A 13,601-nucleotide genomic window follows, 5' to 3' on the forward strand; every position below is an offset into this window, starting at 1 on the left:
GAACAAAGTCATAAGACAAACTGGGCAGAGGCTTATAATGCATAATGACATATATCTTAATGTATAAAGAATTTATGACATCAAAAGGAACACGAACAACTCAGTAACAACATTACCAAAGGCTCTGAGCAATATATATGGCGAAAAAAGAAGAAATAAAAATGGCACTAAATATATAAAAAGACTAGTTGATCAGCCTTACTAATAATCAGATGTAGAAATGAAAACTTCAGTTTTCACCTATCAGTGAGTAAGGATTGATACCCATTGCTACTGAAAGTGTAGGGGAAGTTATGCTTTTCATGAGAGTTGAATTCATGTTTATTTGGCGGCATGTTGTCAGTTGAGTCTGCAAATCCACATGCCTTTCGGAGATAATTTGGAAATTTGATTTAAGAAATGCACATACCTTTCGACCTAGCATTTTCAATTCAGAATTTTATCCTATAGAGACGTTATCACAAGAGTGCCAAGAAATATAGATATTTATCGAAGCATTATTTGTGATGGAATTTTGAGATAACCTCAATCTTATGTTACTTATGGTTTACCCAGTCAGTAGTTTAAAGTAATGGCTAATAGTAGGATCTAATGACTAAACAGTCAATTAGAATCTCTGCTCTAAAACTTCTTAGCTCTGTGATCTTTGGCAGATTACCTTGCCTCTCTAAGCTTTAGTTTCTTTATCTGTTAATTGAACGTTATAATATTAATAAATTCAGTCTTATTAGGATTAAACGAGGAAACTCACCTGAAGCTCATAGCCTAGTGTTTGACATGGTCAATAAATCTTAGCAGTTATTATCATAATTACTATTACTGTGTTGCTATTTAAGTTTGAAGTATATATTTAAAATTTTTTAATTACAGTTGACATTCGATGTTATATTAGTTTCAGGTGTGTAGCATAGTGGTTAGACATTTATATAACTTACAAAGTGATCCTCTGATAAGTCTGGTACCTACCTGGCACCATACATAATTATTACAATATTATCGACTGTATTCCCTGTGCTGTATTTTACATCCCCATGACTATTTGTAACTGACGATTTGTACTTCTTAGTCCCTTCACCTCTTACACCCCACCTCCCAGCACCCTCCACTTCTCTCTGGCAACCATCAGTTTGTTTTCTGTATCTGTGAGTTTGTTTTGTTTGTTGTTTTATTTTGTTTTTCAGATTCCACATATAAGTGAAATCATGTGGTATTTGTCTTTCTCTGTCTGACTTTTTTCACTTAGCGTAGTACCAAGTTGGAGATATATTTATATGTACTGGCATAGAAAGGTTTCTGATATTAAGTGACAAAAGCAAATTGCAGAACAAGGCTTTCAAAATCTCGAAAAGTACATCAGATTTTTCACCATATTCATGTTGTGGGACAGAGATTAGGAAGGACACTTGCTTTCTACGTTATAAACAACCGTTTATAACACTTAAAAATGTCTTGAAAATGTTTAGAGACTATCGTTTACATTTGAATTACAGAAATAAAACTTAAGAAAAAAGGTAGGCAGAAAACAAGGTTTAGAAAAACAAGCAGGTACTACACTGAATTAAAAAGTTTTTGCTGTTTGAGAAATACTCTCACTACTTGAGGGTCCACATGCCTTGAGTGACTGGACCTATATTTGCATCATGTTCTGAAGTAAGGTGAAGGGAGAAAATTGAATTAAGCCTCTGACTTAATGGTGTAGGAGCTCTGGAGAATGTGGGTTCATAGGAACTCACTTCCCACGGACTCACCACTTCCAGTAGGACCCCACCCTCTCTGAAACTTGCAACATTTTTATAGTGAGTAATTCTTCCCTCTGCCCTTGAAATGAAATCATTTATAATGACTACAACACCAGTTTTTCTGAACCTTATAAATAGCCTTTATAGGTAAAACTACGGAGGTATTGAAAAAATCAGGTTTCAGGATATAGGGGGAAAGGAAGGATAAATAGGCAGACTACAAAGAATTTTTAGGACAGTGAAACTATTCTGTATGGTACTATGGTAGATACATGTTGTAACATTTTTCAAATCCCATAGAATACAATACCAAGAGTGAACCCTAATGTAAACTGTGGACTTTGGATGCTAATAACATGTCACTGTAGGTTCATTGATTGTAAAAGGGTACCGCTGTGGTGTAGGATGTTGTTAGGGGAAGGGTGTGTGGGGACAAGGGGTATATGGGAACTTTTGCTCAGTTTTGCTATGAACCCAAAACTGCTCTAAAAAATATATTTTTTAAAAGGCATAAAGAAATGAATTACCAAGCCACACACACAAAAGCCCTTTACGTTCTTGTCTTTTAGAAATGTGTGCCAAAATACTTAGTAAGGAAATATGTCCAGGTTTGCCTCAAAATAATACTGGTGGGGCAAAGTGGGAGGGAAAATAGGTGGAATAGGATTGGCTGTGTTGATAAAGCCAAGTCAAGTGTACATGGGGCTTCATTATACCCTTTTTTTTTTCCATTAAACACTTTTGACAGTATTTTAACTTTTTCCATTATAAAAAGTGTTTTTTAATTAGTCTTAAAATAAATCATTATTTTAATATTTAGCTACTAAGATTTTTCAAATTTTGGAAATCCCTCAGTAGTTCTAGTGTCATCTTCATCTAATAGTATTCAAATCACCTACATACCCCTTTGAGAAAGATCCTTTTTTTTAAAAACAGCTTTATTTAGGTATACTTGGCATACAGTTAACTGCACATATTTAAAATATACAATTTGATAAGTTTTGACATGTGCATATACCCTTGAAACCACCACCACAGTCAAGATAATGAACATAACTATCACTCTCAAAAGTTTCCGTATAGTCCTTTGTAATCTCTTCCTTTTTCACCTCCCAAACTGCTCCCCATTCCCAGGTAACCGCTGATCAAATTTTTGTCACTATACTCTAGTTTTCATTTCCTGGAATTTTATATAAATGAAATCATACAGTACATACTCTTGTTTGGCTTCTTTCAGCGTAATTATTTCAAGATTTATCAGTGTTCTGGCATGTATCAGTAGTTGATTTTTATTGCTGAAATAAATTGTATTCCATTATTTGGGTATACCACATTTTTTTAACCCATTCACTCTGATGAATATTTGCATTTCCAATTTTGGGTTATTGCAAATAAGGCATTCGTGTACAAATCTTTGAATGGGCATATTTTTTTTTTTATTTTGAGTAAAGGCATAAGAGTAGAATATGATGCAATGTGGTAGTTCTATATTTAACTTTTTAAGATGCTGTCAGTTTTCCAAATTGGTTGTGTAATTTTGCACCGGCAGTGTATAAGAGTTCTGGTTCTTCCACATTGTCAGCACTTGGTAAGGTCAGTCCTTTTAATTTTTTAATCATTCTCTAGGGTGTGTAGTAGTATCTGATTGTGGTTTTAATTTGCATTTATCTGAATAATGATGTTTAAATGTGCTTTTCATGTGCTTATTTATCATCCTGATATCTTTGGTGAACTGTCTGTTCAGATCTCTTGCCCAGTTTTTTCATTGGGTTGTTGTTTTCTTACTGAGTTTTGAAAGTTCTTTATATATTCTGTATACAAGTCCCCTATGATACATAGGTTTTCAGACATTTTCTCCCACTCTGTGGCTTGTCTTTTTGTTAACAGTGATTTTGGAAGAGCAGAAATAGATCATTTTAGATATTGAAGTCCCTTTTATCAATTTTTTCTCTTGTGGAGTTTTGTTTGTTTGTTTGTTTGTTTGTTTTTGATATCTAAGAAGTCATTGCCTAAACTTAAGTTCTCAAAAGTTTTTTCTTACATTTTCTGGAAACTATAGTTTTAAGTTTTACATTTAGGTCTGTGTAGTGAGTGTAAGTTTTGGCATGTGGTATGAAGTATGGATCAAAGTATATTTTTCTCCATTTAGATATCCAGTTGTTTCAGCAGCATTTGTTGACAGAGATTGTCCTTTCTCCATTGAACTGCCTTTGCACCTTTTTTGTCCATCTTTGTGCCTATACTACATTTTCTTGGTTACTCCAACTCTATAAGAAGTCTTAAAATCAAGTAGCATTAGTTCTTCAATTTTTGAAGTTGTTTTTGGATATCTTAAGTCTTTTGTTTTTCCATATGAATTTTACAATTATTTCTACAAAAAAAAAAAGCCTGCTAGAATTTTGATTGAGATTACATTCAATCTATGGATCAGTTCAGGGTGCGATGGGTTTGATAGAATTGGCACCTTCGTAATACTGAGTCTTTCAGTCTATGAACAGTATATCTCTACATTTATTTAGGTCTTAATAAAATCTTTTTTAACTATGTACATTTCAGTAGCATTTCATAGCTTACTGTGTTGACAAGGGCTTGTTGAAATAGGCACTCTGCTATGTTACTGAGTCCCTGAGTCTTTAAATTGGTATAACCCATAGGGAGAGTTTGGCAATATATATCAGAATCTCAAATGCATCAATACTTTGACCCAGCAATTACTTCAGACACTTTGTCCTACAAATATGCCACCATGGATGTGAAAAAACTTAATAGGGGCATTCATTGCAGCTGTGTTTGTAATGACAAAAAGTTGGAAGCAAGTTAAATGTCCATCGTTAGGGGATTGGCCTAATGAATTAGGGTATACACTGACTATGTAGTTGGTTAATTTTTTTTTTTAAGAATATGAATGTTCTTTGTGTAGTGATGTATAAAAAATCTCTAAGATACAGTTGAGCAAAGAAAGCAAAGTGCAGGACATTTGTGTGAAAAGGGAGAATGAGAATATGTATTTGTATTTGCTTGTATGTACATTATGAAATTTGGTAGGATTTGCAGAGAACAATGAGGTAATCTGGGAGATAAGGAAACTAAGTAGATAGATAGTTCAGTGAGAGACTTTACTGTACACTGTTTTATACTCTCACTTTAGAACCATATGAATGTTTTACCTGTTTAATAAATTACAGTTAAAAAAAGGAAACATAGTTTTAAAAATAGTATTCAAAGTACTATAAAAAAAAAGAAGGGTGTGTGCGTGCATGTATGAGAGAGAGAGAGAGAGAGAGAAACAGTGCTCTAGTATCCCATATCAGCTTTGTGGGGAATTCAGGGTGGAGTTGGCTAATGTTCATTATAAACCAGAACATCCAGCTGAGTAATGTGGATGTGCGTATTATGATTGCCTCTTTCATGCTAGATATACCCAATTAAACTGTTCTTGTAGCTTAATAGGACAGCTGTGGTGTCATAGAAAGAACACAGGTTTTGAAGCAAGAGACTTGAATTCATTTCCTGCCTCTCTGCTGTTTTCTGGCTGTGAGATTTTGGACAAGTTGCTTTCATGTTCATCTACCAGAACCTTTCAACATGTGAAAAGAATAAATGAGATAATGTAAGAATGCTTTGTAAACTATCAAGTATTATATAAAGAGAGCTATTACTTTTAGTTTATTTTGAAAATCAACCCATTAAGTCGGTCATAATTGTATTGCTGACTGAGCATTAGCTGCAAACATAACACTCTTAGCATATGGCTTAGTCACCTCCTCCCAAGAAAATAGAAGGATGAATGTCCTCAACTCTCCTGCCCCTCAGCTATCTGTGACACTATGCCTCTGCTCTCCAGATCCCACCTTCCTCATAACCATTTCCTTCCTGCTGGACTTTGGCCACTCTAGTGACTTGTGTTCAGCAAAAATTATTTTTCTTGGTGACTGGTGTACATATTTCTACCTTTTGTGATTTGGAGTAGTTAGTTTCCTTTCCATTCCTCAAAGAGTGTGAGTCTTCATAAATATTTTCTCTGTGAGGTCAAAGAGGCACTTCCTGACCTCCAGTCTGAGGTAGAGAGCAGCAGTGCCTTTGTAAGGCCAACTCTTCTCTCTTCTTTTGTTCTCCTCCATTTATCCCCTCCCCTGTTCCATTAGTTATCTCACTGTCTTGTATGTCAGTCTCTTCCTCTAATCCTAACTCTGTACTTCGACCTGAAAAGTATGCTCAAGACTCTAACATCCCTAAAATAACTTTTTCCAATTTGAATCCCTTCTACTGTCATATGATTTTTTTCTTCAAACAGCGATTGCCTTTAATTTCTCAATTTCCATTCATTTCTCAGTTCATTACGCTTTATGATCTAACTTCCCTCCTGTTTTACTTGTCTAAAGAGTTTGGTGAACGTCCCACTGTCAGATTCACTGACTTTTCGGCTCTCATTCTGCTTGACTGTGATGATACCTTTTTGAAATGTGCTTCTCCTTTGGCTTCTGTGATACACTGATTCCTGGGTTTTCTTCCCTCTCCCCTATTCTTAATCCCGTTTGCTGGGTTTTCTTCTGTCACCTGCTGCTTAAGCTTAGAGGGTTAGTCACACTTCATCATCTCACTCTGTATTTTTCCTTTCACAGCTGTTGTAGTATATTAATGACCAACAAGTTCATACTATTCCTACTTCCCTTCTCTACTCTCTCCCTAAGATTTCATCCATTTCCATAGCAGTAGCAACTAATAATTTCCCCCAGCTCTCTTCTGAACTTGAAATTCTTATCAACTGCCTTTGGAATTTCCTGCCTGGTTGCAGGTACTTGAAATTCACCTATTTATCTCCCTAATGAAAATATCTCTCCTCTCCTCCAGCCTGCTCTTCTTCTTGTGTTCCCTATCTCTATCAATGCCATCATCCTTCCTAGTCTCTTATTCTGGAAACCTGGAGTCGTCCTTGACTTCTTCCTGACCATTACATGTAATTTGCCACAAAGTCCTGTCAATTCTGCTTCTGAAATATCTCATACATCTATTTTCATCGCCACTCAGTCAAGTTTCTTAAAAATGAAACATAACCTAATGTGTCACTTCATCAACCTTGACAATTTTTATGACATTCTGTTGCCTACAGGACAAAGTCTAAAGTCCTTGGCTTGACAAACAAGTTTCTTTAGAACCTGCTCCTAATCACCTTTTCTACCACCAGCCCTGACTAACCATATTCTCCAGCCCCCTCAAGTGTACTTTCTGGTTTTCTGCATATGCCTTATGCTTCACGTTTACACCTGTGTCACTGTTCATGGCATCTCTGCTTGGAGCCCATTCACCTTCCACTCACTCTTAAAGGTTCTGCTCAAGAATTGTACCTTTTGTGTTACATTTCTTGACCACACAGAATTATAGTCCCGTAGCACTTTATTCATATCTCTAATATATTCATTCTGTATTAAAACTAATTTTTGAACTCCTTAAGGACAGCATCTAGATCTTATTAACCTTGGTATTACCACAGAAGAGTACTTGGGATATAGAATTTTGACAGCTTCCTGTGGGATGATTATATTGAAAGGGAAGTGAAAGAGAACTCAGCCCACACTGAGTCCGCAGAGCTCCCATGTTGTCTTGTGAACAGCAAATTAAGATGTTTAAGAACTTGATTTCTGCAATCAGGCACACCCGGGTTCAAACCCACTCTATAACACTTGCTGGCTGTGGCTGTTTACTTAACCTTATAGTGGGGATGATGGGGTGGCTGTGAGAATTAAATGTAAAGTACGTATTAATCCCTTGTATATTGTAATCATTTATAAGCTATTAAGTACGTAATATGTTTTTAATGAACTTCAGCAGTAATACTCTATAGTAATACTTAGTTATATTCTGTAGTCAAAACTGAGGTACAAGAGTGGCATATTCTCACATTATCTTCCCAAGAGAACCCTTTCTTAACCAAGCCGATTACATCTTACCAGCGACAGTGACTGTCAGTCGACTTTTATCTCCTGTGTTCTATTATCTGTGAGGAGGAGTACCTGTTATTTTTCCTGTTAACTATTATTTTTATTGTTGTTAGTGCTCCTGGGATTCATTCTATCCTTTGCAAAAACTGAATTTTAGATATGAACAGGGATACCCAAAAAGATATTAAGCTTGAAGAATAGGAAAGGTGAAACCCAGGATAAGGATACAGGTAATAATGTGGTGTTCGGATTAAGAGTCTGAGGAAAGTAGAATCTAAGAAAGGTTCTCATTTCATTCCATCATCCATCAAGTATTATTGTCCCCTAACTCTGTACAGAGTACAGTGGGAATGGGGCAGGGATGTAAGAATCATTCAAGGCCTAGTTTCTCTCCATAAAGGTTTTTTTTTTTAATTGAATACTTTTTTGAGATAATTGTAGATTTATATGCAATTGTGCAAAATAATACAGAGATATCCCTTCTACATCAGTAAGATTTTAAGTCTTTAATAATGAAAGTGAGATAGTTTCTTGTATCACTGGTATAAAACCACAGATAGAAAACATTAATTTGGAATAGGTGTAATTACTCGTGCAGGTGTCAGCGTTAAGTCAAACCTCGAAGGATGAGTGTACCCTGCATTAGGCTGGGAATGGAAGTGGAGAATGAGGAAAGCCAAGACCTAGGTGAGAGGGAGGACCTGGGGTCCTTCAGTGAACAGTGGTAAATAATCTAGACTTCTTAGCTGTACACTTCTAGTAAATTGGTTCTTTCTTGCCTTAGATTTTTAGAACTTAAGTAGTGATGAGCCTATCGATAATCTCAGGTCCAACTGTTACATTTTCTGTTTTTGATACAAAATACCTTGATTCTCTTGAGAGTCTGACTTGTTGAAAAAGTTTTTCTTATGCTTTCAGAATGACAGTAGAGAGCGGCGTGAGCACAGCAGCGAAAGGCGGAGGCGTGGCAACCCTGAGCCATTATCTAATGGCGGACCCCAGGGTAACGCACTGCAGGTGGTGGAGCAGGATGATGAAGAGGATGAGGAGCTGACACTGAAATATGGCGCCAAACATGTTATCATGCTCTTTGTCCCCGTGACTCTCTGTATGGTGGTAGTGGTGGCTACAATCAAATCAGTCAGCTTTTATACCCGAAAGGATGGGCAGCTGTATGTATGAGTGTTGCTTTATTCTCAAGGCCACTGTAGCTTTTCTTCATAGCATGTTATCACCACTTCAGATGCATCACCTCAAGGGGCATGAAGGCAAGAGAATTCTTCCAGTCAGAAGCTGAGAGAGTGAGGGGTTATTTATTACTTACTACTTTAAGTAGAGAAAATTAAAGCTACAAAATTATATTTCCTGTATGGTGTCACCAAGGGCTGAATTTATTTGGAATTGAGCAGGTAAAGGCTTGAATAGTAATCTTTCCCACTGGCAGGGCCAGTGGTACCATTGTTCTTTGCCTGGAATGTTCTTTCCTTTGCTAACTTAGGTAGATTAATTCCTATCATTCTTCTCACTTTGGCTTAAATGTTAAGTCTACAGATAACTTCCATGATTCTCCCAGCAGAATTAGGTACTTTCTGGTATTCTTTCTCATAGCAACCTGTTCTTTTTCACTTGTAACAATAAGGAAATACATATATTTATTTACATTATTTATTTAATACTTGGTTTCCTTATATACTATAAGTCCTATCAGCATACTTTGTTTCCAGGGCGAGGTATGTAATAAATGCTCAGCCAAAAAAAGTCGTTAATTGAAAGGATGAAGAATTAATACAAGTTGGTACTCTCTAGATTCTTGGGGGAACTGTCATGTAGATTCTCTGATGTGCTGGTGTCAGCCCTTTGCCTCCAAGAAAAATGCTTTGATTCATATGTCACCTAGTTCTGTCTCTAGGACTCTTGGGTTCAAACAAGCTCTAAGTGAATTTTAGAATTTGGAATTGGCAAGTGTCTGAAAAACTGTGTAGAGTTCTGAAAACCAAGCTTTTAACCTTTAGGAGAAAGGCTAAGACAATGATTGAAGAGCAGGGGTTACAGACAATAGCCAAGAGATTGAGGAATATTCTCTGTAGGAGTTAGAGTTAGGTTTGGTTATGTGTTATAGAACAGAGTTAGCAAGCTATAGCTCGTAGGTCAGATCTGCCTGTCACATATTTTTGTAAATGAGGTTTTATTGGAACACAACCACGTCCATTCATTTACCTATTGTCTATGTCTGCTTTCATGCTATAATGGCAGAGTTGCATGATTGCAACAAAGACCATATGACCCACAAAGCTTAAAATATTTACTCTCTAGTTCGTTACAGAAAGTTTGCTGACTCTATTACTAAAAAGTCAAAACATTACTGGTTTAAATGATATGTTTTTTATCTCTTTCCCACAGAATAGTGCAGAGATAGTCCAGATTGGTATAGTGGCTTCACATTCATCAAGGACTCAGACTCCTTTTATTTTTAACTTCTGTACTCTAGGTTATTTCAGAGTCTATATTCCAGGTTATTATGGGTACTAGAGCTCCAGCCTTCATTTAGACAGCAGGAAGCAGGAAAGAGTCTGGGAGGAAAGGACATAAGACATCTCTTAGCAGAATTAACTTCTTTCTTAGAAGTTCTACACAAGTTATTTACTTATAACTCATTGGCAATTACTTAGTCTCACAGCCACACCTGACTATAACGGAATCAGAAGTAAAGTCTTTTAGCTGGAAACATTGGCACCTAGAGTAAAAGTGTTTTTATGTGAATGAGAAACAAGGAGAAAATGGGCATGTGACTTTATCTCAAGCAATTCCAGTTGCAATCACCCTAAAGATGAAAAATAATAATTATAAGCCATATTACCTTGCTCTGACAACCACTTGTAGCCTGGGTAGTTTACATGGCAGAATCCGGTTCTTTAGCAAATCACAAGCTGTGGAGAAAGAACATTTGATGAGGTAATTATTGCAGCATTAATAGCTCACAAGTCCACCTCTCCATATTTTAGATATCTCCTTTTATTTTGAAGCACTTATTTTAGAGGATAGCTATTTTTCTTAGGGCAAAATTTCTTGGCTAGATTGACGAGATGGAGAAAAGTGACATAAGGTATCAGTTAAATCAGGAAACTAAACTGTGTGGTTAGATAGGGTATGTGGTTTGGGATATCTATCCATCAGCACTTACTGGGGCTTTTGTGTTCTGTTTTATTGTAGAATCTATACCCCATTCACAGAAGACACCGAGACTGTGGGCCAGAGAGCCCTGCACTCCATTCTGAATGCTGCTATCATGATCAGCGTCATTGTTGTTATGACTATTCTCCTGGTCGCTCTATATAAATACAGGTGCTATAAGGTGAGCATGAGAGACAGAGCTTTGCTTTCCACCACGTTCTTTTTATGATTGGGTTTTTTTCTGTCGGATATCTTATTTGGCCTAGTAAAGAAAAAGTTCTTATATTCTAGAACTAAATTACTTTTTAGTTTTTTTCCACCTCATTGTGGAACATTTGAAAAATACAAAAAGGTATAAATGGAAAACAAATGTTTTCATATTATATCACAATCTAAATGGTTTTTTAAAAATATTTTTATTACGATATAGCTAACATACAATATTGTCTTAGTTTCAGTTATACAATCACAGTTTAACATTTTGATTTGCGGTGCATATATGACATTCCAAAGGGATATATCCTAAGACCTTTGGGATTCCCTCATTCACAAACAGCATTATAGAATATATTTGTCCCCATAAAATAATATGTAACTTAAAAATGCATATTTTCATCCTTGAGTACAGAACAGTCAAGCCACCTTCAGATGCTGGTTTAAACTTATTGGTGACTGGCTCTGTTCCTACTTCTAAATCGGTAACCATCCATTCCTTTACCACCTCTCCAGTAGCGCTGATTCTCTCCTTGGGAAATAAGCGGAGGGGAGGTTGTGCAGGAAAGATGCAGGCCCAACTTTCCCAGCCTCTGCTGCCCTAGCTCACTAGTTAAGTGACTCACTTTTGAATTTCAGCTACCCGGCACATGTTTCAGATTCATGCCTCCAAAAAATGACAAATTATTACAAGTCATGGACCTTCAGAGTCATTCTCAAATAAATAAATATTAACGTTGCGAATATTGAAATCTGTTTCCTTCTAGTATTTATTTCTATAAATTTTCCTTCTAGCATTTCTTTCTAGTATTTCTTTTTAACATGGTTAAAATAAAATGTATAATCATCAATATATGTTTTTTCTTTGATGTAAGCATTTTTCCATATCATAAAGCCTTAGAAAATATGTCTAACAGTTACATACTATTTGACTCAATGGGTGTCTTATAATTTACTTCTCCTAATTTCTCTTATGTTGGACATTTGTTTTCAGTTTTTCATGATTCTGAAAAACAATGAATGTCATTATGCATAGAGCTTTTTCAATTCCTCACATTATTTTTTTAGGGTAAAATCCTAGACAGAATTTCTGGGGTAAAGTATATACATATTTTTAACTGTCTTGGTATGCAAAATTCCCTTTTCAAAATGATACTATCAATTTGTACTTAACACTAGTTGTGAATGAGACTGTCTGTCTTACCCATCTTCACCAGCACTGAATTCTTTTTAAAATCTGTTAATTTTTACAGGCAAAATAAAATGTCTTAATTTGCATTTAGTTGATTACTAGTAAGATTGAATACCTTTTCAATGTTCACAAACTCTGAAATTACACAGTTTGTCCTTGCTTGTTTGAGTGGGTGGAAGTGATAATCTAAGTGATGACCATCTTCAGTCTGACATTAGCATACAGAGAAGATTGAAGGGGAAATGTGTGTGTATAATGATGACAGCTAATCATCAGCACTCAGAAGGCCAAAGAGCAAATGATCTAAACCCATGCTGAGAAGCATTCTCTTCCCACTATTTAAATGTGATCAAGTGTTAAATACTTTTCTTGGTCCTTTTTTCCACCATATATGTATTATCTGTACACAAGTGTTTACCTGCTAGTTCCATTTCTCTCTTTTATTGGCCTCTGACTTTCATCCGGATTATATGCTACCGTTGTTTCTTCATATTTTATAGGGAGTATTTAGAGTCATATTATCCACATTTACACATCTTGAGGATGGGCCCACAAGTTCATAATAACTTTAAGAAGTTACTTTCCTGAGTTTCTTCTTTTCTGTAATTTCCCTCATACTTTCTAGTTCTTATGGACTTCTCTGTTCCATTCCTCCAGCCAGAAAGCTGGACTTTATTTTCCCAGCATCAGGGCCAAGGTGGGAGGACAGAGAGAAATACAGCAAGGGCCATTTGCTTCACTCTCTGGGAACTACAACTTCTACAAACGGCTGAGAAGCCTCTTCTCCTAAATGTTAGGCTCCTGTCACCGCCATTGCCACCACCACAGGATTGTTTGAGGGCTGGATGTGAAAGAATGGAGAAAATGAAAAAAACAGAAACTTGGATTTTGTATTCCTTTTTAGTATTAGGAGACCTTGGTCCTGGTCTTTTAGCCAGAACTAGAGGGTATCTCCAGCTGCTCTGATTGTCTTAGTTTCAGGTATACTATCTTGCTAATGCCCACCCAGGTGGAGTTCAGGTGGAAAAGGGTAGTACCAGAGAGAAAAAAGTGGTAAACTCACTGTCGGTTCCCTAGTATTTTTAATTCCCCAGCCCACCTGCCTCCCTTTACTTTTCAAAGTCCTTCACTATCAGCTGCATGCATTGTATTCAGGTTTTCAGTTGCATTCAGTGAGAGAAACAGGGTGGAATATGCTTTTTACTCCTTGTTATCTAGAAACTCTCTTTTATTTATTTTTTATTTTTTTAAATTTTAATTAGTTTCAAGTATACTGTACATTGGTTAGACATCTATATAGTTCATAAAATGATTCCCCCAATTGCTCCCTCCCTCCTCTGACCTTAC

General features: G+C 36.2%; 1 protein-coding gene across 2 annotated transcripts in view; it reads left to right on the plus strand.

Annotated features, from left to right (window-relative positions):
- The window catches only part of PSEN1 (presenilin 1), a 59,526-nt gene that overhangs the window by 13,547 nt on the left and 32,378 nt on the right, over positions 1–13,601 (plus strand). For both annotated transcript variants that reach the window (XM_006925423.3, XM_025042040.1), the window contains 2 exons: positions 8,597–8,850; positions 10,889–11,030. In XM_006925423.3, the coding sequence (XP_006925485.1) occupies positions 8,597–8,850; positions 10,889–11,030 (396 nt within the window). The remainder of the gene's footprint in view (positions 1–8,596; positions 8,851–10,888; positions 11,031–13,601) is intronic.

Source organism: Pteropus alecto, unplaced genomic scaffold, assembly GCF_000325575.1.
Source record: "Pteropus alecto unplaced genomic scaffold, ASM32557v1 scaffold8, whole genome shotgun sequence".
Classification (NCBI taxonomy): domain Eukaryota; kingdom Metazoa; phylum Chordata; class Mammalia; order Chiroptera; family Pteropodidae; genus Pteropus; species Pteropus alecto.